This window comes from Tyto alba, unplaced genomic scaffold, assembly GCF_018691265.1.
Source record: "Tyto alba isolate M040663 unplaced genomic scaffold, T.alba_DEE_v4.0 Super-Scaffold_10, whole genome shotgun sequence".
NCBI classification, from domain to species: Eukaryota; Metazoa; Chordata; class Aves; order Strigiformes; family Tytonidae; genus Tyto; species Tyto alba.
The window spans coordinates 22762188-22785711 of NW_024881262.1; the positions used below are offsets into that span (position 1 = coordinate 22762188).

The 23524-nt window shown below is 38.4% G+C and overlaps 1 protein-coding gene across 1 annotated transcript in view; it reads right to left on the minus strand.

The window, feature by feature from the left end:
- The window catches only part of CLSTN2 (calsyntenin 2), a 396925-nt gene that overhangs the window by 15247 nt on the left and 358154 nt on the right, over nt 1–23524 (minus strand). The window contains exons 9-14 of the mRNA XM_042796569.1: nt 22491–22653; nt 8518–8684; nt 4867–5015; nt 3434–3657; nt 1188–1358; nt 412–557 (exon numbers count right to left, since the gene is read on the minus strand). Of these exons, the coding sequence (XP_042652503.1) occupies nt 412–557; nt 1188–1358; nt 3434–3657; nt 4867–5015; nt 8518–8684; nt 22491–22653 (1020 nt within the window). The remainder of the gene's footprint in view (nt 1–411; nt 558–1187; nt 1359–3433; nt 3658–4866; nt 5016–8517; nt 8685–22490; nt 22654–23524) is intronic.

Sequence of the window (23524 nt, forward strand, 5' to 3'; positions counted from 1 at the left end):
GTTAGGTTAAGTAAAATAAATAACTAATCTAAGGAAAATAATGAGGCCGTAATGATTTAATTTCAAGAAGGCATACAGATCTTTAAAAACACCTGTAGGAGATTTTACATCATGGAAAAATGATGATGACCTTAGCCTCCATTCCACTTGAACAGGAGCAATTCTCTGCATTAACAGAGGTCAAGAGAAGGGTCTTCTTACATACGCAGCAGAATACAGACCCCACATTGAGGAATGCCCACAGGAGAAGTCAACTTCCTATTTGAGTGGAACTTAGAATTTTTCCTCTATTCGATTATAGTTACCAGAATGTGTCAATCATTTTACATATTTTAAAGAAAACTCTTTAAAGAAAAGGCTAGTGCTCAGTGTCAGTGCTGGAAGAGAAAACTTTACTAAATGACTGCTTACCTCCAAGTTAAATTCATTGCTAGAGTACCGTCCATTTAGCTCTGAGCACTTGACTCTGAACTTTCTGTCAAAGGCGGCAGAAGTGAACCAGTTACGATATCGAATCTGCCGAAGAACCTGTTCGTAGTTGTGCATGCTGTCCACACCTGAAATGGTGGTAGAGCAGTAGTAATCTTAAGGAGATGCTATGTAAAAAATGCTCTGTACAGTAGAGGAGAAATCAAATGTTCACAGAAAACACAAAATTTGGCAGAATGATTTGAAAATCACAGTGCATTGAATATTCCCCAATAGAGCCTTTGGCTGATACTAAATTATGTGAGAATATTTTTTGGAAATGAGTCTAGGTCCATAATGAGAGGAACAAATACAACAGCAAAGACTTAGACGTAATTATTTGGTAATCAAAAAATCCTGGCCAGTGAGTTACCACCACTGCACAGGCACACTGAGGAGACACCTTATTCCCACGTTCCACTGTGATGGTCCACAAGAACCCGCCCACTTTAAGCAAGCAGTGTTGTTATTGTCCTTATTCGGGGAGTAGCAGGAGGGATGCTGATATCAAGACAAAGCTGTGCTGTATTCCAAAGCATAAACACACTACACCCAGAGATCAAGAAGTGACCGGGTTTTTTTGAGACACAGTCTCCTGAAATATCTTATAGCTAGTACAGCACAGATTTCTGCCTACTTTCTTTCACATTAGTGCTTTCATTCCAATAATTTAATTGCTGATGGGAAGAAATAAGGGAAAGCAAAGTTCTTGAACTTACCATAAATCGAATATCCTGCTGTGGAATTTGTAGCATCTAGATGTTTTCCTTGAAGCTCTACACGGTCTAGTTCTAAACACTCTTGTTCAGGATCTAGTTCTGCACCGATGACCAAAATATCACAGAAATCCAAGTTGTGGAGCATTTCCTCTAATACCACTGCTTTATTGGCTGTGAACACATGGCATATACCATGAAAAAAAGAAAAAAGAAACTAAGATAAATGATCACAGAACAGCTCAGTCTCTTTATGTGTTTTGCATCAGGTCTTTCAATTTTTGCAAATATGGCTGAATTGTTTTTTTGCTGATATTAAATACAGCATACTTGAAGCAAATCAAAAGAGAAGTGTCTGTCTTGCCTGTTGAGGTGCTATGATGATGGCGGCCTACAAATACCTAGTGAAATAGATGAAAAATATATTACTCTGTAATAAAAAGCATTCAAGAACAGTACTGGAAGTAGAAAACTGAAATTTGGTCCTGGAAATAAATCCATGTAAACAATTCTGGTTTTCAATACTGTACTGATACCAGTTTGATATCACACATTCATTCTTTTCTCAGGGAAAACCAAACTGGAAAAATACATGTCAAATATATCTATTCTTGGATGATTCTCTCAGTTACCCTACAGCCCATAAAGAATTTGCATTACAAGGACCATGGCTGTTTACCCAAGAACATGGTATTGTAAATGGCAAGATCCTGTGTTGTGTGACTTGGAGAAATTGAGTTGTAAACTAACTATACTTCAGTATGTACGATTAAAAAGTATAATTCTGTCGCTGGAAAAAGAGTAGCCGCTCCCTTTAATATTTTAATTCTCTGGTCAACTTAGCACGGAGTGTCTGGCAAGACTGCTTAACCAGATTCGCAGGAGAGACAAATCTGAATATTGCTAAGGCTGATGAGTTGGACTATTTCATGGGAAGCTGTGACAGACAGGCAAAAGCTGGGCTGCAGCGCGAGGGTCAGCTCTGCTGCTCTGGCTGTCAGTGGGCAGACAGGAGAGGTAGGGCCAGCAACTTAGCAGTCGGCAGGGTCCCACTGATTTCTTTACAGAGCAGGACAAACAGCAACACACTGGCCCTCCGGGGGCCCTCTGCAAGTAAGTAAGGCGCAGAGCCATGGCCAGGCTGCTGCCTCTTGGTGGGAGTAAGCAAGAGATGGCACATTAGGAGGCGCCCAACTTTCAAGGAATTAAACAGTAGTTTAAGAAATGGTGCTATGTTCCTTTGCAAGGTGAAACTCAGGGTTTTTAGGTTACAAGGTGTTACAACAGTAGGTATGTCATTAACTGTACTGGGAAAAATGGGGATAGATGAAATTTATGAACTAAACTGGAGGGCAGTAGTTCCTAATTCACTAAACAGTTTTGAACATGTCATAACATTTAGGGACATGGAGGACCATACATGCTTTGTGTCTTAAATGATGCATAATGATCACTCTTTTCTATGCAAGAATGTATGCAGTTGATATTATGATACGCTACACTTTCAGGCAGTTTCAGGCAAAGCTATAAGCTGCCTTATTACAGAGCATGGCTTCAGGGAATCCAGGCCCCTACACTTGCACGCCATTCGCGATTTTAACTTTTCAAGAGATGTACATCTAGTTGCTGCTTATTCTAGTCCAACAAATATTGTTTAGAATGATTCCTCAGATTACTAGGCTTATCATTTGTCTTGCACACAAACATCCAAAAGGAAGATTCCTTTATAGACAATTATTTTAAACCTTATTTATATTTTTGAACATTCAAGTAGTGTCAAATAATAACACACACATTGCTCAGCATTAGCATAAACTGTCATCATGGAGAAAAATCTTTGCAAATTATTATATTTACATTGTATAGGTGTGAAATTGAGGGACAAGACTACTTTTTCTCAGGTATCACCAACAAGTCAGTAGCAGAGCTGGAAATGTAAGATCAGATTAAAACTCCAACTATTAGTCAGTTACTGCTTTCTACTTTATCAGTACAATTAACAGAATTCTGTTACAAATGGAGAGTTTCTCATGAGAACATGTTATTGAACAGAATATGTACAGAAGAGTGGAAAGGAATTTTTCTGAAGTAGGCAAGACACTAAATAGAAAAGCTGCTTTTTTTTGAAGCGCATACTGACCTATCACTATCTAACACATTTTTCAATGTGTTTAATTCAATTCACTTTAAACATATGTGAGGGGTCATGTTATAGAGTAAGTAATACTATTTAAAAGAAATTCACAAACCTCTGTCGTGTTCTTTTAAGACCACTGGATGCTCCATTTTTGTGACTGTGCTGACAATCCTGATGTCAGGTAACAAATTAACACCTCTTTCACTTTCAAATTGTGCAGCTGGTCTAGCAAAATGGTCCATCCCACTTATTGTAATCTTGGGCTCATTGGCCTGAAACACCATTACATACGCTTCTATATCTGGGATACTAATGCAGACATCTTCACCAAAACATCTGAAAAAGATATTATTCATTAACTGCATGTAACACATTGCACATCAGAGGTGCGTGGCGCTTGCGCTGCCCAAAACCCACCTGATGGCTCTCATCCTTTTGTACTGTCTCAGATCAATCTATTCCAGACTTGGACACTGCCACACACAAGGACATGCATCTGTACCACCATGCACACAGGCCAGAGGTGACAGTTACAGCTCTGTTTCTCCCATCCCCTCCCACATCCACAACTATCCACACTGAAATTATGTAGGAACAGCTTAGCAAACAGATTCATGACAAGCTCAGTCTTTTGTAAGGTCACTATGAGAATAATATTTTGATGTTTAACTGACATTTACCAAAGTAGTGAATGGTTAAGAAAATTACAGTTAATTAGATGATAACAGCTAATTATAGTCTTCCTAACATTAGATTCTCGAAGGGATATCTAATGAATATAATATGGTTAACTTGTCATGTGTGAATAAAAAGGCCTATTTATCCATTTACATTGGACTCATCATGAACTCATTCTGGCACCCACCAGTATTTACTGGGGACAAAAGGGGCCTATATTAGCATTTTCATATGAATCAGCACTGTGCTTTGGAAGTGAATCTCCTGACAAACTCCACCTTACTTCATCTTGGCACAAGGCTTGGGCCAGCCTTGGAGCGTGCAAACTGGACTGCTTCCAGTGTCACTATTGTTGCATGAAAATGGAAGGACACGGATTTCTGTTTAACACCCAACACCAATACTTCAGCGATGGCAGCCATATAAGGATACAGACAGACAAAGACTATTTCAAGCATAGCTACAACTACTGTTCTTGCAGCTATGTCATCTGTAAGATGTAATAGGCCTGCTTTAAAAAGTCATGGCTCTAGCTATCTCAGAAGAAACTATAACTTCTTAAAATGAACAATAAAATAAGAATGTAATAAATGCAAGTAGTGTTCAGTCCAGACTATATGCTCCAAAGCATAAACAGAATACAAGCAAATTACATTAACAAGAAAAGTTTCTTAAAAGGACAATATCAAAAGAAAACCACAATGTAAATCAGCATAAAAGTAAATGAAATTCATCCTTTATGCTCAATAACATAAAAGTATGATTTAGCGATGTGATTTAGCCAAAAATCTTTTTACGTGTCTAAAGAAGTAAGTAGTTTGTTAAAAATATTCCTACTCTAATCAGTTCAGCTGAAGTATAACTTACTGGACTTTAGATGAGACTTTGAGACGTCGTACGCCCGCAGTAGGAAACTGTCTTGAGTTGATGTATGAGACCTTTCGGAGGGCTTGATTTATATTCTCAATGTCATCTCCTTCCATGACAAGGACTGACTGGGAAGGGTTGAAGTGATACTAGGGGAAATGCATGTAATTAGTCTTTAAGGTACCAGGTACAGAATATAAGACATTTTTAAGGATTGTTGTACAGATGTAAGGTTAAAATCTAATGATTTAAGAAAACAAAATTATTAGCTATCGTTGTCTGAATCCACGTTGATCCCTAAAACACATACTTGTATCAGTCATCTATTTCGTATCTGAATAAAAACTTTTGTAATTAATATTATAGTAAACCAATCCCGAATTGCTGTACTTTGCTCAACCTTCTCAACACTGCTGATACTATTTCAAAACTTTAACTTACTGTCATCATTATTATTACCATGTAATTCTTTTAGGCTAAACACATCCTCCATATAAAAATATTGTCTTAAACCAGAGTAGCATGCAGGAGCATATTCTTTCTGCTTTCCGTTTGGTTTTACCCTGGGCTATCTTTCTGAGATATATTTCAACGTGAATGAACAAAATAATTGTAACATTTGCCTCCTACATCTTCATTAACGTCAGACACAGTAAAGGGGATTCTCCTTTCTCTGTCTCATGATCAATAAGAGTGTCATGATTTAAGATGGAGCTGCTACATGCACAAAGCCAGCTGCTCATTTGAGCCAACAAACCTTGCAAAGTCAGTGGCTATTCTTGTAGACCTGATCCTTCTCTAGTCCATTGCACTGAACATGAAACAGTCTTGCTGACCAAGAAACTTTGCTACTATATTCACATAACAAATGATCAATTTTATCTTCATGATAATCCATCCTGATTCCATTTTTTTGTCTGTAAATTGGTTCAGCAAACTATCTACATTGCAGAGAAAACCAGATTAATCCCCTTCATTTTTTACCCTACTGTTGTCAGCACAAACCACAAAGAAATGCATCCTTCTCTCACATGCAGTCCCCTCCCAAAGCTGCATATTGACTATATGAACATCTTCGATTATATACAGACAATGGTTGTCTACACTTCCTTACAACGAGAAAGGTTAAAAAGCAAAAGAGCAAATAGACTGTGAAGAACAGAGTAAAGCACAGGGTTCTCTGTCAAACAGAACACAGAGGACTGGGTTTAAGGCTTGTGCAGGAAGGTCAAAATAAACCAGAGGGTATTTTTTAACAAAGAGGAGGACTAACATGAGTCACAGCCTGCATAAACTTCTTTTTCCTTTGTGTAAGCTAGCAGTAATAGGTAATAAAATTAGCAAAAGGAGACTCTAGCTAGCCAGTTAACTTAATAGCTCAGCTGCCAGAACAGCTGGAATGCTGCCAAAGGGACTGGGGAAAGGCCTAGCCTGAGCCATTTTTGTCTTTCTCATTAAAAAAGGCTAAAAATAGCAACAGTTTAGACAGTCAGTGTTTCTGAGAGCTGTTACAGATATCTGAAAATTAGGCTGCAGACAAAACCAGCCCAACACGAGTGTCACAAACTGTGTAACAGCTGCATTGCTCTTTCTTAGGTGGCTAAAGGGTGAAGCTTCATGAGTCCAGTGCCCAGCAGAAACACCTTCCACCATCAGTTTGCCAACATTGACTCTGCTAAGTGCCATATAAATAGCCACACAGAACCTATCATCTGTGCAGCTGTTCCACATGCTTGTCTAAGATCAGGTATGTTTATTTTTGACACCAGAAACCCTTTCTCTTTATTAATCTTCTGTTTAAGGTCAGGTGCCAACTGTTCCGCTTTCATACGAGCTTCTTTCTGTCAGCCCCAATAAGACACCCTACCACAATCTATCTCTGACTGCTCCTTGCATTTTTGCCCCCTGCTGTTGCATTGACTGTTAAGCTTGCTGAGGTAGTAAAAATGAAAACAATAACTTTAAATAAAACACTATGCCTCATCTGTATTTGGCAAATGAAAATGTTTTGAAGTTTGGTGAAAGAGAGAAAAGGCAGAAAACAATCCCTCATCTTAATTTTCCCCACTGCACTTCATTTTCCCACTGCAAGGAAGCCAATCACCCGCACTGGAGCAGCAATGGGTGGTATAACAGGGCTTTTTCCAAGCCCATGAAACAAGACTACTCAAATATTGTCAAGTCTTAGAGTGTGACAATAGGGGAGGAATTACTATGCTTTTAAGCACCATGGACCTAGTGTGTACTGCTTTAATTAATGTAAAATCCCAGCAAAAAACTTACTGGTAGACATATACACTTGCCTTCCAGAACACCCTATCTGCTCTTTTGTATGCACTGTCTTTTAAAAATAGCTTTTACTTATTAGTGTGTCATTTTGCTGGGAGAAGCAGCAATGTGAAATTCTTAACAATGTCCTTGGTAAGGTGAAGAAAAAAAAAATATTTCTTTAGGGTATTTTGCTCATATGTAAAACCTAGAGTTAGCAAAATTCCTCCTTACCTTTGCACTTCCAATTTTCATTTTTACCCTTGTTTTCACAAAACATATCGGTTATACTATACCACAGCAACTTATCACCTACACAGACATTTGAGTGTATTACAGGTCAGTCTCCTATCTTGCAGAATCAAAAGGTTTAGCTAATAAAATGTAGCACATGGCACTTTCACTGCGTGCTGTAGATCAAGTGTTACAGCACCATCCTCCTCCCCACTGAAAAACAACACACTAAAAAAACCACCTGTGCAGTTTCACAGGATGCACAGTCTGCAGCCAAAGTATCTTCCCAGTTTGAATTTGAAGCTCAGCTCCTTTGGAAGATGGTACTGTCATTTGTGTTCTAGGAAGGAGCTTAACAGCGTGTTTACACACTAAGCAGAACAACACCCATTATCTACTAATGGTATCAGTAAAGGGAAATGCAAAGTGCCTCTCATGTAGGTACTGTAGAAGTTGTAGTCAAAATCCTACATATGTATCCAAAAGAACAGAATTTGTCCTAATGAATGCAAAGCAATCTGGCCACTATATCAATTTAAAGAGGATTTCCCTCTGTCTGTTGTTCTTCAATCTTAGAAAAAGCGTGACAATATCAGTAAAGATAGTCGTTTGCATAATGAAGATAATGATTTATATGCAAATGTAAAATTTTAATTTCTTGACTTCAGTTTTTTTTTTTTTGTGTCCAATTCTCATGTCCCATAATATTTTCCTCTCAGAACACACTTGAAATTTGTCAGTACTACTGCATTGGGACTTCTTTCAGAGTTGCCTCTAGATGAAAGATATTCCAGTTATGTTTTCCATTGCTTTAAAGCTACCTGCAATCAGAATCCCATAATTCTTTGGAATCGTGTCTATTTCTGTAAAACTACAAAAACAAGCATGAGAACATGACCTGGCAATTCCTATGGACTCTGAAATATCAGCAATGCCTTACTTTCTGAGCATCTAGCGTTGCAATAATGGAAACATTTTTCTTTGCAGTGTCACAGCTCTTCTACCATTCTGCTTTTTCTTTGCATGACTTTATGGGAAATTACATTGCTTCTGGGAGTACATTTGTACTGTGTGTACTCTACCTTGGGCTCTCCACTTCATAAATCAGCTCTAAATTTTTATCAAAGATTATGTCAGTTCATCCCTCACCTTTATTCCTTGGCCAAGACTCTCAAGAGAATTAATATCCAGACCTTCCTTGCAGGCCTGCAAACAGGAAATCACTTTCTGACTCTCAATTTTGCCTGGCCGGATAGTAAGACTGGCCAGGCTGCCATGGAAATACTGAGCAAATCTGGGCTTGGTGACTTCACCTCCTGCAAGAAAGAAAATATGACATGATTATTGATACCAATAAACAAACCACACATCTAATAACATATTTGAAGACTTTACATCCATTTTAGCCCATTTATTTACATTTAGGAGCCCAATTATTGTGGTAAGTGGAATTGCTTTGTGGGTTGTTGGGTGGTACCTACTAGCAGCCTGTCTAAGATTCTTGTCAGTGTTTTTCCAATATTGCATTCAGGTGTTTATAAAGCTGTGATAACATACTCTGAGATGAAATGTAGCTTCCCAAACCTGTGTCCAAGGAAGCACAGCATTTTAAAAAATTAATTGGTGAGATTACTGAAGTGATCAATATGAATTTAAAAAAATGCTTAAGGTCCAATATTTATTTAAACAGTAACTATTTGCAAGTTTTCTACTACAAGATCACTTACACAGCTTTTGCCTTTTTATTCCAAAAAACATACTACCAGAAGTTCTTAGATGTGCTAAGGGTCGTGGCTCTGTGTAAGCAACCTGCCACACTCTCTACAAACGGTTGTCTCTAAGGTATAGTGTAAATTCACAGCAGTGGATGCAGGCCAGTGCCCAGCACTATGCTAAGAGGCTTTTAGCGCTTCCCCTACCCAAAGCGGCTCATTTGGTGCCAGCTCAGGTCCCATCCCTGTACACTCTGTTGGGCTCTCTAGCCACGCTCTATTCAGTTTCACTCCAGGCAGTTTCAAAGGAAGACTGATCTTTAGGAGTTGTCAATAAAATGTGATTACATACTGCCTGCACCAGTGATCACAGCATCTAAATTACTCTTGGGATATTTAGTGATTTACGTATCCTCCTCTAGAAGAATGTTTAGATCCTGTCTTTCCTGCAAGTGTTAGCTATATCAGTGTATGTGAATTACTGCCTACCTTGAGCCTGAGAGGACGAAGAGAGCCACGCAACAGTGAAGCCATGCAGACTAATTGGATTAGCGGTTGATAAGCTGTTGTAATTGGTAGATAACTCGTCTCTACAGTGTTTGTAGCTTTAGTGTCAAACAACCTATTTCTGCCCGGTAAGCTAGCTCAAGCTTGATCTTTAACTTGAAGATTTGTGTGTGGATTTGGGTTAGGATAGAGATGAAGTGGCAAATTTTCTTTCGGTTGATGTTGCTTCCTAAAAGCCTGAAAAACATAATTTCCAGTCTGTGCAGTATGAGCACTATGAAGAAGACTCGAGTTATTTTTTATAGTGAAGAAAATACACAGTAGTGTACTGAGAGAAAAGTAGGTGTCTAAGCAGGCCAGTTCTTTGTAGAAGTAGACAGGTTTTGTATTTTTTTATTAACATTGCAGCACAAACTGCCTCTCTTTTTACCCCAAAGAGAGATTGTTCTTCTCTACTCTTTCATTCATTTGTCCATTATGCAGAAAAATTCCTCTGGGAAGAATTTCCTTGAGGTTTCACAGAAACTTTCATGTATGCAACAACTAACATGCAGAATTAGGTTGTACTGTAATTTTGGCCTTTCTAACACTTACCAAAACAATTATTTGCTAAATAGATAGCGCATTATGGCGACATTGGCTTTTCAGCAAAAATGTTATTATATTTATCTGTTTACATTGTCTTTAAAAAAGTGCATGCTGCCACTAATACAGCAGCAATGTGTTTGGACAGAAAAGGGTAAGCCAAACTAAAAAAAAAAAAAAAAAAAATGCAAACCTCTCCCTAAAAAGGAGACAAAGAGAGAAAACCAGATAAGAACTTACAGAAGCAGCAGCGAATCACACTGTGCTTTGAAGCTTCAAATTCTCATATCCCTACCAGAATTCTGAAGACAGCAAGTTCCAAGGCTAAAACACAAACAACAATCCTGGAGCTTTGAAATTTAGAAATCTACAGTAAGTCTGCCAGTAGATCTTAACAGTTCTAAGGAGATGTAAAATAAGAAGCAGTCTCAGAAAAGCTAATGTATTTAAGTGTGAAAATAGCTTATTAAAATATATATAGGACTAGACAAGCAGCTAGAACAAAGAGTTCAGTGCCGTGGCTATGCTTGACAGAAATAAGCAGGATAAACCAGCTGAAGTAAAGCTGTAGAGCAACATGACTGGTGCTTACATCCATGAATAGGCATTTCAGGCTTGATTTTTTTTTTTTTTTTTTTGCATTGGTTGTTTTTCCACTTTGGACGAGTTCTTCGCTGGTGTCATTGACAAAGCACTTACAGTTGCATTGCTAGGTCATCTACAATGATACAGTAATTACCCATAAACCATATTAAATATACAGAATATTCACTGTGCCCAAGCCCCACTTTAAAAAATGCTGGTGTACAAGGAGGCATCACCATCTTGGAGACGTGTAATTCTTGTTTCAGGTCATCTGTCCTGTAAGCCATCTGCCCAACCACTAACATAAAAGCATGGAAGAGAATATGCGTGTTCTCAGGAATAAGCTTTTAAAATGCTCTCCAAATACAGACACTCAAACCCAGTGAGTATCTGAAGAACAGGCTTACATACTTACCCTGTTCACAAGACTAAGGTTGGGTGTAGACGTACAGACCGATTTTGGAGTGTAAAGGAGGTGATGTAATCTTTGTTCTGGAGAGGGTATCAACTGCTATGTAAAAAAGCAACTATTTCAAGGAAATATTAGTGAAAAATAGCTGGGACTATCTAGTCTCATATTGTGTCAGCAGAGAAAACCTGCAAAATTATACCCGTGGTTATGACTGGGTGATTCCGGCTGGGACAACTGCACTAGAACAACTGATAGCAGAGTCTGAAGGGACACCGAGGGGTGATACAATCTGTTCCCTAGCCTCAAGACAAGAACAGCTGTACTTAATCTATTCTTCAGAACTGCCTGAGCTGTCCTAAACTCTTCTGAAGATAGAGGCTACCCAGCAATCCACTCCAATGACCACTGATCCTTAGAGTTGGAAGTTTAATTTCTAACAGGGAATGTGAGCTGTCAAAATAGGGCTGTGTCTCCCCTTTTCCTTTGCCAGGCTAAACAAGGCCTTTTCTTTACATCTTCTATCTAACTCTGTAGACTATGATCATCCCTGTTTCTTTTTCTGGATCTCCTGCTGATTAGTTAGGTTAGTACTTCTGGATCTGAAGTACTGACCATAATCCAGCGTTCTTCTCAGCACTGTATGTGTTTTACATAGGACATGCCTGGTAATCCAGTGAGCAGTGTGAGTGCTAGCTTTTTCCACGGGAAAAAACATGAGCACTTAAAGAGAGAATACGATCTGACACTTCATTAGAAAAAAAAACCAAACTGCTAAATAAGCCTTACATAAGCACCTTTTAGCAGAGTTAAAGACAAAATTATATACCTGCCAATTTTATCCTTGAAGGTGAACAGAAGTCATTATATCTGACTCTTATCACAGCTGCTTGTAATTGCAGCGTGTTGACATTTTGATATTCTTCTACCTCAGCATTTCAGAATCTTCTCAGATCAGTGACGTATGTTAGCTTGCTGAATGTCTTTCAATTGCCAGTAATTATTAGATTGCAAATTAACAAAATCCAATGCAATGAAATTGAGAAGCAAAACCCAAAACTCTCACTGAAATTGAAGGAATGGCCTAAAGCCAATCTGCTACGATTCTGCATTCTAGTGCTGATAAAAAGAATTACTGGGAATATAATTTTTTGGTCTCAAAAAATGTAAGAAGAAACTGTCAGATTAAGCTGAAAATCCTCAGCAATTGGCTGGTTTACTCCTGTCTGTCGCAGTGTTTTATTCGTGCTTAGTTCGACTATATTAGTATGTTTGAATGCTGTGTTTCCTACTGCTTCTGTATTCTAATATTCTTCAAATATTTGACCTCAGCTTCTCAGTGGGTGCAAATTTAGCCCAGGATGGTCAATCTCCAAGTCCTAGTCGCTCTAAAATTCTTACCTCCCAAAATTAGATGAGTATAAATATATTTAATCCAGCATGAAAATTGCAACTCTGTAGCATGTTAAAGCACAGTGCATAATTGCAGCTATTAGTGAGAGTAACAGTTTTACAGAATATCATCCAAACTCTTCTAAACACCAATCTTTTCAAGTAGAGATCCCTCGTCTCCTATCATGGTACATTTCATGCCTGTGCAGCTCCAGCCGCAGTTGACAGGCAGCTCAGGGCCACTGACTCCACTGGGCAGGAGGAATGCTCGGTTCCGTTGTCGGAATTTGACTCTTCACCGAAATTACCACATGCTAAGAAACAACTGAGGAAAAGGCATAAACTGCACCCAACAGCTCTTACTACTTTAAGACACTTTGAACTTAACTCTTGGTTCTGACACCAAACTGAGCCTAAGCAACAATATTTTTGAGATAATGAAGACAACCTACATAAATTACACAAGCCTCTGGGGCACCAATTCAGAGAAAAAAGCGTAGCTCCAGTGATGATGATCTTGAGGTAATCCAAGTGTCCTAACATTTTTTCTACTTCCCAGTGTCATGGTATAGTGAAAAATAAAGTGTTCTGTAACACAGCATCTGCCAGTTTCTATCCAGAGGTCAGGCCATCCAGTTAACCCAGATTGCCTCAGCAAGTTTCATGGGATGTTTTGCTGTCAGGGTCTTTTTGCCCTTTCTTACAAGATACAGCTCACCTCCACAATGATGTTATAGCACCAGGACCGGAGAGAATAAGAAAACCTACTCCTGAACTGTTCCCTGATGTCAGTCAGGGAACTGGGTTGATGTCTGTAACACAAAAAAGACTGAAAACCACTATAGAACAACATCACTTATTCTCATCACAGACCCTTGCATGACAAATTTTTGAAGCTACTGGTTTTTTTCCCTTCCTTAAACATAAATGTTGCAGTGACCATCACAGTTGTGAGGCAACACAGGCCACAGTGTTATTCAGACCTTGATAAAATTGTGCACTGCTTTTTCCAGCTGACCCAGCACGTATATCCACTCCCCAAGTCTGGCAGATACAGGAGGATGGATGTTGGCTTTCTGGCATTAATTCAATCCTCATAATGAGAAGATGGTGTCAACAGACTGTGGGAGGCATCCAGAGAAACTGTTGACATATATAATCATTCACTATAATGCTGTTCACTGCTTAGTCATTGTCAAAGTATTATGCATCACATTTTTTGCTTGCTAAAATAATAATTATTTTCTGGACTGAGTTTCTTCTTCTATACTGGTTCTGATCTCTTCTGCCTGGAACTCTATCAATGCAGATCAAGTAGGACAGCTCCGGCACTAGGGACAGATGGGTCCCTCCCACCAGAACTTTACCCATGGTCACCTTGATAAAGTCTTTCTAAGTTACTTTCCTTTTCTGCTAAGCATGAATGCTGGTGGAGGTGAACAAGTATAGCACACACACTGACACCAAAACTTACAGAAGAAAAAGGGTCCTGCCCTGGCCTGCTAGGCTTCCCACCAGACAAAACCATTATAGCAGACACTCGGGTTACGGTTCTGAGAAAGAGGCAGCTGAGATGATATAAAATAGGCACAGGGCTCAGAATTAGCTGCAAAAATAAAGTGCATGCTGCTACTGGAATTATCTAGATATGTAGAATTACTAGGGTCTACTAATGTTCCATATTAGTTGCGGGGTAGGGTTATGCAGGGGCACCTCCTACACCAGGGTCAGGGTGTTCCCTCTCCACAAGAACTTTAGAACCCTCTGACTACTGAGCACTACTTGTCTCCTGTGCTAGCCACAGCTGGTGCCTGTGCCACGCCAAGCCCAGCACCACAGCACACAGAAGCAGCAAGCACAGGTCGGAGGAGGATGCACACAACAGAAAAGGCAGGTATACTGCACCCACAGAGCAGCCCTCAGTGGGGAGTGATCAAGCTCCACTTCACAATCCCCTGTGTTTGCCTTATCCCTAAATAGTCACAAGCACAGTTACAGTTGGTGCCTGAAATATCAAACACAACAGATCAAATGTAGAATTAACCCACTTAATTTTAGATGAAGATGTTACAGATGCCTGTCCTACTCATGAGCAGATCAGTCAGGATGACTCCCTTATACACAGGGAGGAAAACAAATGCTTCTAGCATATACGTCACCTTGCAAACAGCTAGAATCTCTGAGATTAATACCAGTTTATGGGGGTTAAGGACTGTCATCTAGCAAACACCTTCTGATTCCAGCCATGAGAGGGTTCTGTTAGATATAACACTGGAGAGTCCAGGGGAAACCGAAGTTTCTCAGGATTTAGACTTCAGGGGGTTAAGGTGCATGCATTAATGAAGCAGAGCCAGTTTCCATGACACCACTTGTTCTGTTTTGTTTTTTCTTTTTAATTTCCTATTGGGTTGCTATAAAGTGTGACAGAATTTGATTACCATTGAATATTGCAATTGTATTGTTTTGACTTCGGAGATGTATCTGACTTCAGAGATGCATTCACTTACCAATCTCCAAAGAATAATCATGTCTTTTTGTCAAAAAAGCGACTGTATTGAGCTCACAGATCTTCTTTTAGGCCTTTTGCCCTACCCTAATAATGAGCAAGTAATTATCAGGGCAGTCTAAGCACAATGAGGTTTTCACTGGAAATGATGAATAAAGAGTATTTCCAACTGAGATGCAATTCTCTTAAGACATTATAGACTCTGGTTATATTAAACCAGACAATTAAGGAATGATCGATTATCCAGGGTCTGAATCTGGAAGCAGCTGCAAGACATTGTAGCTAGGAAGAGCTCAGGTCCAAGCCCTAAAATTTATCCCATCTTTTTATTACAGCAGTTTAAGGATCTGGGTTTAATTCCCTGACAAATAGATTGGCTGTTAAACAGGATGAAACCTAACATAGATTTCAGGAGAAGTCCCAATTAGTGACTCGAGTTTTATACTCCCAGAGCTTCTCAGCACAAAAAAAGTTTTAGTGTTATTTTATATCATTCAGACAAAAATTACTCTGAAAATTACTTATCAAACATGGCACTACTTAAGTCTACCCCTGCTTTTGGTAGATATCATAACCTGACATAGTCACACAGACAGCTTTAGGCTTTAAAACATTATCTGAAATAAGAGAAGCACAGAGAACACTAAAGGCTACCTACTCTTAAGCATACATACACTGATCCATCTCTCTGCAATAGATCATTTGTTTAAAAGCACAGTATAACTTATGCTATTATAGATAATTTTTCTTAAGAAAAAACACCCCCTAATCTCTCACAATTAAACTAATACATTTTTGTTATTTCTAGAGGAACTGTGGGAAATCATGACAATCATGGAAATATGTTACAAACTTATATATTTTAGAGTAGATCACAGTCCAAGTGATATTAATCTTGCCCAAAAAACTATATTCCTATTCTCCAAATAACATTCTTGAGCTGGTGCATAGTTCCCAGTGTAGAAATTCAACTAAATAAGGAACATATATCTATGCTGTGAATTAGTGACAGATCTGAACGCAAATTCAGCTCTCCAAGAAAACACCTCCCTAAACTAACCTTCCACATATGTTTGTAGTTCTGCTACAGCTAAAATTTCAGCAAAGATCTGTGAAGTGCATTGAATTCTGCTCTGTATTGGTTTGATGAGAAGGGCAGTAGAGAGAGAACACTGCCGTACTAACAGAAGCATCAGTATACAGATACATAGCATCACACTGTGTTGAAATCTACCTAGGTGGTACATTAATCTGTTTGCTTGCATCACTCCACTGAGGCCTCGGGTTGGTTCCAGCTATGCCAGCCCCCAAGGCAGGATCCACTGGTGTTTAGAAGGAACAGTAGGGGGTAATCTTCATTTGCTGAATATCTTTATTTCTGGGGGAAGTCCAAGGGTGAGTGATACAGGCTGCTGCTGCTGCTGCTACACTGCCCATGGTGTATTTGTCTCTCAGTGATCTGATCCCCCTCCACCTTTTAACTCTTACTATTCTTATTGCCTTGAATAGTAAGTTCTCTGACTGCAACTTTACTGACATATAATGTTAATAAGGTTATTCCATAGAAGGACTCTATAAAAAAATTGATCTCCAGCCTAGGTTAAGGAAGGAGTAAAATTACAGGAGAATACAAGAGAAAATAAGAATAGAAAACAGAAATTACTTAGAAAACAGGAACTACAATAGTCTTCTGCTGTATTCATGATAACAAAGCTTGCCTGTTGACAGGCTTCTCCTAAAGGTGTTCCCCTGTGCAATGTGGCCAGCATAACTACACCGTGAAGCTCCAGCACTCTAGAATGGGTGGCCTTATTAGAAATAATGACCTACAGTCATGGTAAGCTACAACATAACCTTGTGACAAGTCATTATCTTGTGTCACTACTTTCCTGGCAGGACTTTAGGAAAGATATATAAAGAAACAAGCCATTTTGAGAGGGAAGGAGTATGAACTCAAGACCCTGTCTTTTCAGAGAAACCTGGAGAAAGTGTGTTTGCGGCCTGTGGTACAAAAGATGATTACACTACTAAATCATGTAACTTGTTCCCTTCTTCTGGCTGCCTTTGCCACAGAATATTTAGCAATAAAGGGATCAGAGTGGGAACCTATAAACCTTGGTTTAATGGAAGAAATTTCTCAGACTGTAAAAGGGTCCATTTGCCATATCCTCAGATAAACTGAATTAAAAATAATGAACTCAGAGGAGAACTTACTAGGGTAAGCTCCCAGAAAGTGCAGCTCCAGGGTAAGCTAACCTTAATTTGTTTGTATTGCTTAGGAGAATGAAACAGGATTGCAAAAGCTACAAGAGAGAATAACAATTGTGTGGTTGATCAGGAACTCTGATTCTATTCTTGCTGTGATGCAGATTTTTTTAAGTGACCTGAGGAAAAATCAGCTACCCTCCTGATAATGCACTGAATTCTCATAGAGTGAGAGTAATTCTACTTCCTTGCTGCAGAACTGTGTTGCCTCTTTATTGTTTAGAAAGCTCTCGAGAATCTTTAGCTGGAAGGGCAAAGCTAGATTATTTTTATTGATATAGAAGAGAGTAGAAATGAGAACTGAAGTTGAGCCTTGAGAGACAGTGACAGGGTCAGACTTCCCACATGTTCTCTTTGGTGTCTCTTTTGTTCTGGGAAGTACACATACAAGCTCGTCAATTTTGCCCTTTAGATATACCTGAGAAAGAGTAATTTTGCCTCAAAATTTCTTTCATCATTAGAAACAGAACAGCACTTTGGACCTAAATAACCCCACCTCCATCAAAATCACACTCTTGACAATCATTTGTGAGACTGCTGATGTGAACAAAAAAGGCCTTTTGAAGAAGTTAAAATTAAGTTATATCCGTAACCCTAAGTATCTGCAGGGAAAGCTGTCAAAATTTACCAGGGTAATTCAGGAACAGTTTTATTAGCACTCCAAACTCCATTTCCACCCTTGTTAGTTCACTAAGAGTCCAGTTTGCTTAGCTTTGTAGTCAGTACCAGCCTTTTCCAGGCCTAGTGTCACTGAAATCACAGCAAAGAGGTAAATTGGGATTTGCCATGCATGGGGACTGACAGTGCTGGAGATAGGCTGCAGCAGGTTAAGAAGTTTCTGTCTCCAGCTGCCACTGCATTTGGGTCATGTGTAACTGAACCAACACAAACACTTTAGCCTAAAGATAATGCTTTAACTCCCACAGTCAAATAAGGCACACACCCCACACCTCACACCCCGCCCCCAGCTTAGTTTTAGGTTCCTGGGTTGCAGTAAATTTTATCCAGTGCCCGACAGACCTCAGGAAGGTTCTCTTCCACCACTTTTAAAGCCTCATGCTCTGCTCTTTCAGCCATATTCACTTTATATTTGTCTCCAGACTGCCATCCTCACACTCAGACCTTAACTTCTGCCTCCAATATCCTCTTGCCCCCTAGACAGGACTGCAGTAAAATGCTATTTTTTTCTCCTTCTAGGAGAGTCATAGCACTCAACTCACATTATTTTAAGAAATATTGCATAAAATCAGGAACAAACAAATCAGACATGCTTTTTACACTGTCAAGGCAAGGGTAAAGATGCAGGAGAGATCTGCCCATTACAGCTGGAATGCTGATGTTAAAAAAAAAAAAAAAAAAAGGCAAATGGTTTGATGGAAATGGGACAGCAAGCACATCATAGGCTAAAGTTTACATTTATCATGTAAACCTGAGAGATTGCACATTTGGTTTGTTTTCATGTTAGATTCAGGAGAACAGCACTGAACCTAAACTGCTCTTATATTTCACTTGAACAGCTGAAGGTAGGAATAAAAACTAACCTAACTTTTCATAATGGATGCTATAAACAAGGCTATAAAAGTCAGAAAAGAGTTACTCTGCAATTGAAATATTAATAATAGGAAATATTAATCTCAAAGAAACGAATTCTCTTGCTGTGCCTGAGACTCCTGCATGACATAACTCTGAGAAAGACAAGAAGGAGGTGCAAGCATGATACTTGCTACCTAACCTCAGGACAAATACTAGTGTAAGTGATGGAAAGACCAGGGCTGAAAGAGTCACTTGTCTCATAACCCGGAGGATTCTCAGATTCCTAGAGAAACAGCAGAACAATTCCCAGTTTTCAGACCTGAACTGAAAATTGTCATATATGAAAGAGTAAATCCTCATAGCAGTAACAGATTTTCCTATTAGCGCTAACAAAGTAAATTACAATTCCTTTTGTTCTTTATTTTTTGCTTTGCCCTCTAAATACACTCTGCCTGCTCCCCACCAGTTCTTAAGGTGCTTCACAGTCATAACGACTTAATTTTTGCTATGAGCAAATCAGAATTGGTGTGGTAAGAAAAAGGAATGTTATTTCTTCTGGTTTAGTTGTCTGAGTTGAGATTGTTTTTCAAATAATTTGACTTTGATAAATGGATACTGTGGACTCAGAACTATAAAATGGTTTAAAAGAGAAAAAAAAAAAATCTTGTCCTTTCTGAAGGAAGAGGTTAGAGATTGTGCTCCTATTCTGCCAGTGCTTTGATGAAAAGAGAATGAAATAGTCTGAGCAAACAAGAGCTAGAAACACCTCATATCCTCTAAACAAAGACTCCCCTGAATGGCTTATGACACCAAAATCACTGCAGAGTTTTACTGAAATAAATCATAGATGGTTGTAAAGCAGCTTTCTAATGCTTTGAAAATGTAAATTTTAGACTATTCTTACTGGCCAAAATTTATTATCCCATGTAGACCCAGTTAGCAGTTTCACTAAAACTATTTATAGTCAGATTATTTGTTTGATAGATCTGCTTTTCCTTGAAATACATGGATTTTGAAACTCAGCATTTTGAATGGAATAGATTGGCTTTATATGTTGAATAATTACAATTCAACAGACTGAAATCAAGAGTGCTGAATCTTATTAACAGTGACTTTCCATACTGTTCATTTAAAATAGTTTGAGGTGATCAAAACAAACTTATCAAAATATAAGCTTTGCCAAAAGCAGTATCTTGAAATTTTGTTTCGTTAAGTATTAAAAGTTCACCTTTTTGCCTGACACATAATTATTTATCACAATCTTTAGTACACCAACTTAGCTAAATCTTGATATTTTCATGAGAAGGAAAATTTGTTTTTTACTTTTGAGAAGTTCCAATTCTCACACTATGAAAATAGCAATAACATAATCTTGCAGTAAATATTGGCAGCAGTAATAGTAAAATTTCACTAGTTTAAATCAGGTGCTGCACCAAAAAGGAAGAAGAATCTTATCCTGAATGGTTATTCACTAAGCCATCAAATTATTCAAGGCAAAGCCAAAAATGTCTCAAAACAATTGCAACTTTCTATTTGTTTAACAGCTTAAATACTAAATATACTATGTGGTCTAAATTTATTGTGAACCTATATGAGAAGTTTTACCTTAATTCTTTCTCTTAACAATTTAAGATAAAGAGACAAAGATGCAAAGGAAACAAGATTACTCTTATTGTATTCAGCTGCCTTGGAGGCAGATGAAACCACAGAGGCAGCACTGTGGCAAAACTGGCAGAGCTTTTGCTTATGCAGTGCATACTCCACCGATGAAGTTACTACTCCACAGTTCTCAAAACTTGGCACCTGCATGATGACTAGCATGAGTTTCAGGTGATGGGTGAGGGGGGTGCATTCCCACCAATACTGAGACATTTAGAAAACAAACAAACTAAAATTTGCTCTTAGAGAATGAAAGAAGTTACAGGGCAGAGGTAATACAAATAATCACAAAAATATTTATGTAGATCTATGCAGAAAAGCTTAGAAAAATAACATTAAGTAAGGAATTAAAATAATATTTCTTTACCAGAGCTACTGAGAAATGCTGATTTTTCAGAAGGTAACAGCTTTAAACTGAGAGAGAATAGATTCAGATTAGATGTAAGGAAGAAATCCTTCCCTGTGCGGGTGGTGAGGCGCTGGCCCAGGGTGCCCAGAGCAGCTGTGGCTGCCCCCTCCCTGGAAGGGTTCAAGGCCAGGTTGGACGGGGCTGGGAGCACCCTGGGCTGGGGGAAGGGGGCCCTGCCCGGGGCAGGGGGGTTGGGACTGGATGATATTTAAGGTTCCTTCCAACCCAAACCATTCCATAATTCTATGATTCTGTATTTTTATCTGAAAAAGAAGGAATGCTCCCTGAGAATATTAACACCTTAGAATAAATTGAAATTTATTCTGTTATGTATTTAACATCAATGGAAAATTCCAATACAGCTAAAGATCATCCTATAGAGATGGAAGCCTACACATGCAAATACCAGTTAGACAAGAATCAGTTTATGCTTTTAGAAATGTATGGGATTAGTGTCATGCTGATTAGCTAGATATAATAATACCTATCTCCACAGATCAATATTCAAAACTTATCAAATCTTGTTTTTAGGATTAGTTTGGCTTTATTCTGCATGCTGTCATTAAAGTAAAGACTGGATCTTTACCTAAGGTGTTCATAATCTACAAGCTGGATTTGCTTCTAAGACTATTTATACTGAACAGCTCTGACATGCATACGATGTCCAAATTTTGCAGATAACATATTGTAAATGAGCAGAGATCAATCTGGCAAACAAGGTAGTAATGGAGAAAGTGAGCCAATGTTAAAGAGTGGGGAAGAAGCACAATCTGCGTAAAAGTATTTCTTCCTAATTATACAGTTTGCTTCACTTCATACTTTGTCTTAAGTGAAAGCAAGACACAGTGCATAAATAGAAAATCAACACTGAAGGGTAACGGAGACAACTTTACAAGAGCAGATGAGCAGAAAAAGAGGACTGCTTCAACAGTGAAGCAGAGAACAGAGAAAGAAACAGTGATATAAGGACCAGAAAAAAGAATGAGAAGAACATGATTATAAAGGGTAGTAAAAAGGAAAAGCTAGTATTTAAGCAAAAGCATATACCAGAATGGTTCTGGGGTTGTGACTTTTAGTTTTATTTTACTCTCACTTTTACATCTGGTCTCTAACTGGGTGAATTGATTAAATTGGTGGCATTACTGGTGATATACATCCAATGTGAAGAGTGCAGTATTAGATCATGAATTGTGAAAGAAATTTGAGGCAGACTGAAAGGAGATAGCTGGAGCTCTTTAAAGTAATATTTAGATAGTTTGCTTAAAGCTGGAGAACAAGGAAAATAATTAGAAGAAGTAAAGACAATAGATAAAGAAAATAATCTTTCACACTGAATACACAAACTGTATTCAACACTTCTTTAGATGGTGGACATGCAAAGCCTGTTAAGGTCCCATTCATTTTATCCTTGGACTTGATTCATTATTAACTCTGGATTTACTTCTGATTTTATACCATCAACCTTTTAGTAATTTATTTGCTATGCAATCAGCGAGACAAATAAGATTGGTTTTGATCTGAATTAATAATTCTACTGTGTAGTATTTGCTGTCATATTACCTTGCCAACAAGCACCAACAGTCAGCTGCATGGCTATGTGTGAAGGGTGGATAGGCCAGTCATTGGTCACAAGGTAAGGTTCGTATGTTGTTCCATCCATGTACAACGTAACAACAGGAAACTCAACATTGACAACATAGTAATGCCATTCTTTATCACAAATCTGAAAGACAGAATGCAAGAAAAAGGTATTTATTAACAGTTATTGTCAGGTGATTCATTTTTATAGCATATATGTTTTTTAAATTATATTGTTTCCACATTCCACTCAGAGAAAAAAATGGAAGTTAAAACAACGTTGATAAATACTCATGGTATACTTGCAGAATACATTTGATAAATAGAGGCATCTCAAAACACACTCTTCAAAAACAAGACATGGATAAAATAGAAGACAATTTGGTATTTTCACATTTGTTAATACATAATATTAGTTTCTTAATGTTTATATTGGCTTTTGAGAATACAAAACTATGTAAGAGATGCATACTTGGGACATATCAGCACAGTTACTGGGGGATCCCTACTACCTTAAAATTAAGAAAATATATAGCACTTAGTCATTAGATTCATGAGTTATCAATGATTTGATTCAATTGCCATTATTAACTTATTACATTAGTACTTAGAAAGTCCTGTGCAATGCATCAGGACCTCTACAGTGCTAGAAGGACCTCCTCTGTTGTGCTCTGTATACACACAGATGGACAAGTAGTCTATGTTCTATGTGTCTACCTGATTTGGGCAGGAAACTCAAACTCTTCCCCATGCTTCATCTTTTGGCCTTGAGTTTTTTCCCAGACAGCAAAATGAGTATCTATAGGGTTTCACTGATATACATCAGCTTTGAAAAGCAACAGCCACAATTATAACATACTTCCAAGATGGCAATATTAGTGTCAAATCTCATGGGAATTTCTGAGCTGGACAACCAGGGATTACTGCAAGATGGTCAAATTCTGTTTTAGTTCAGAAACGTACAGCGAGATGAATCGTTGACTTTGAAGACAGAAGTCTACTGTGTAAATACCAGT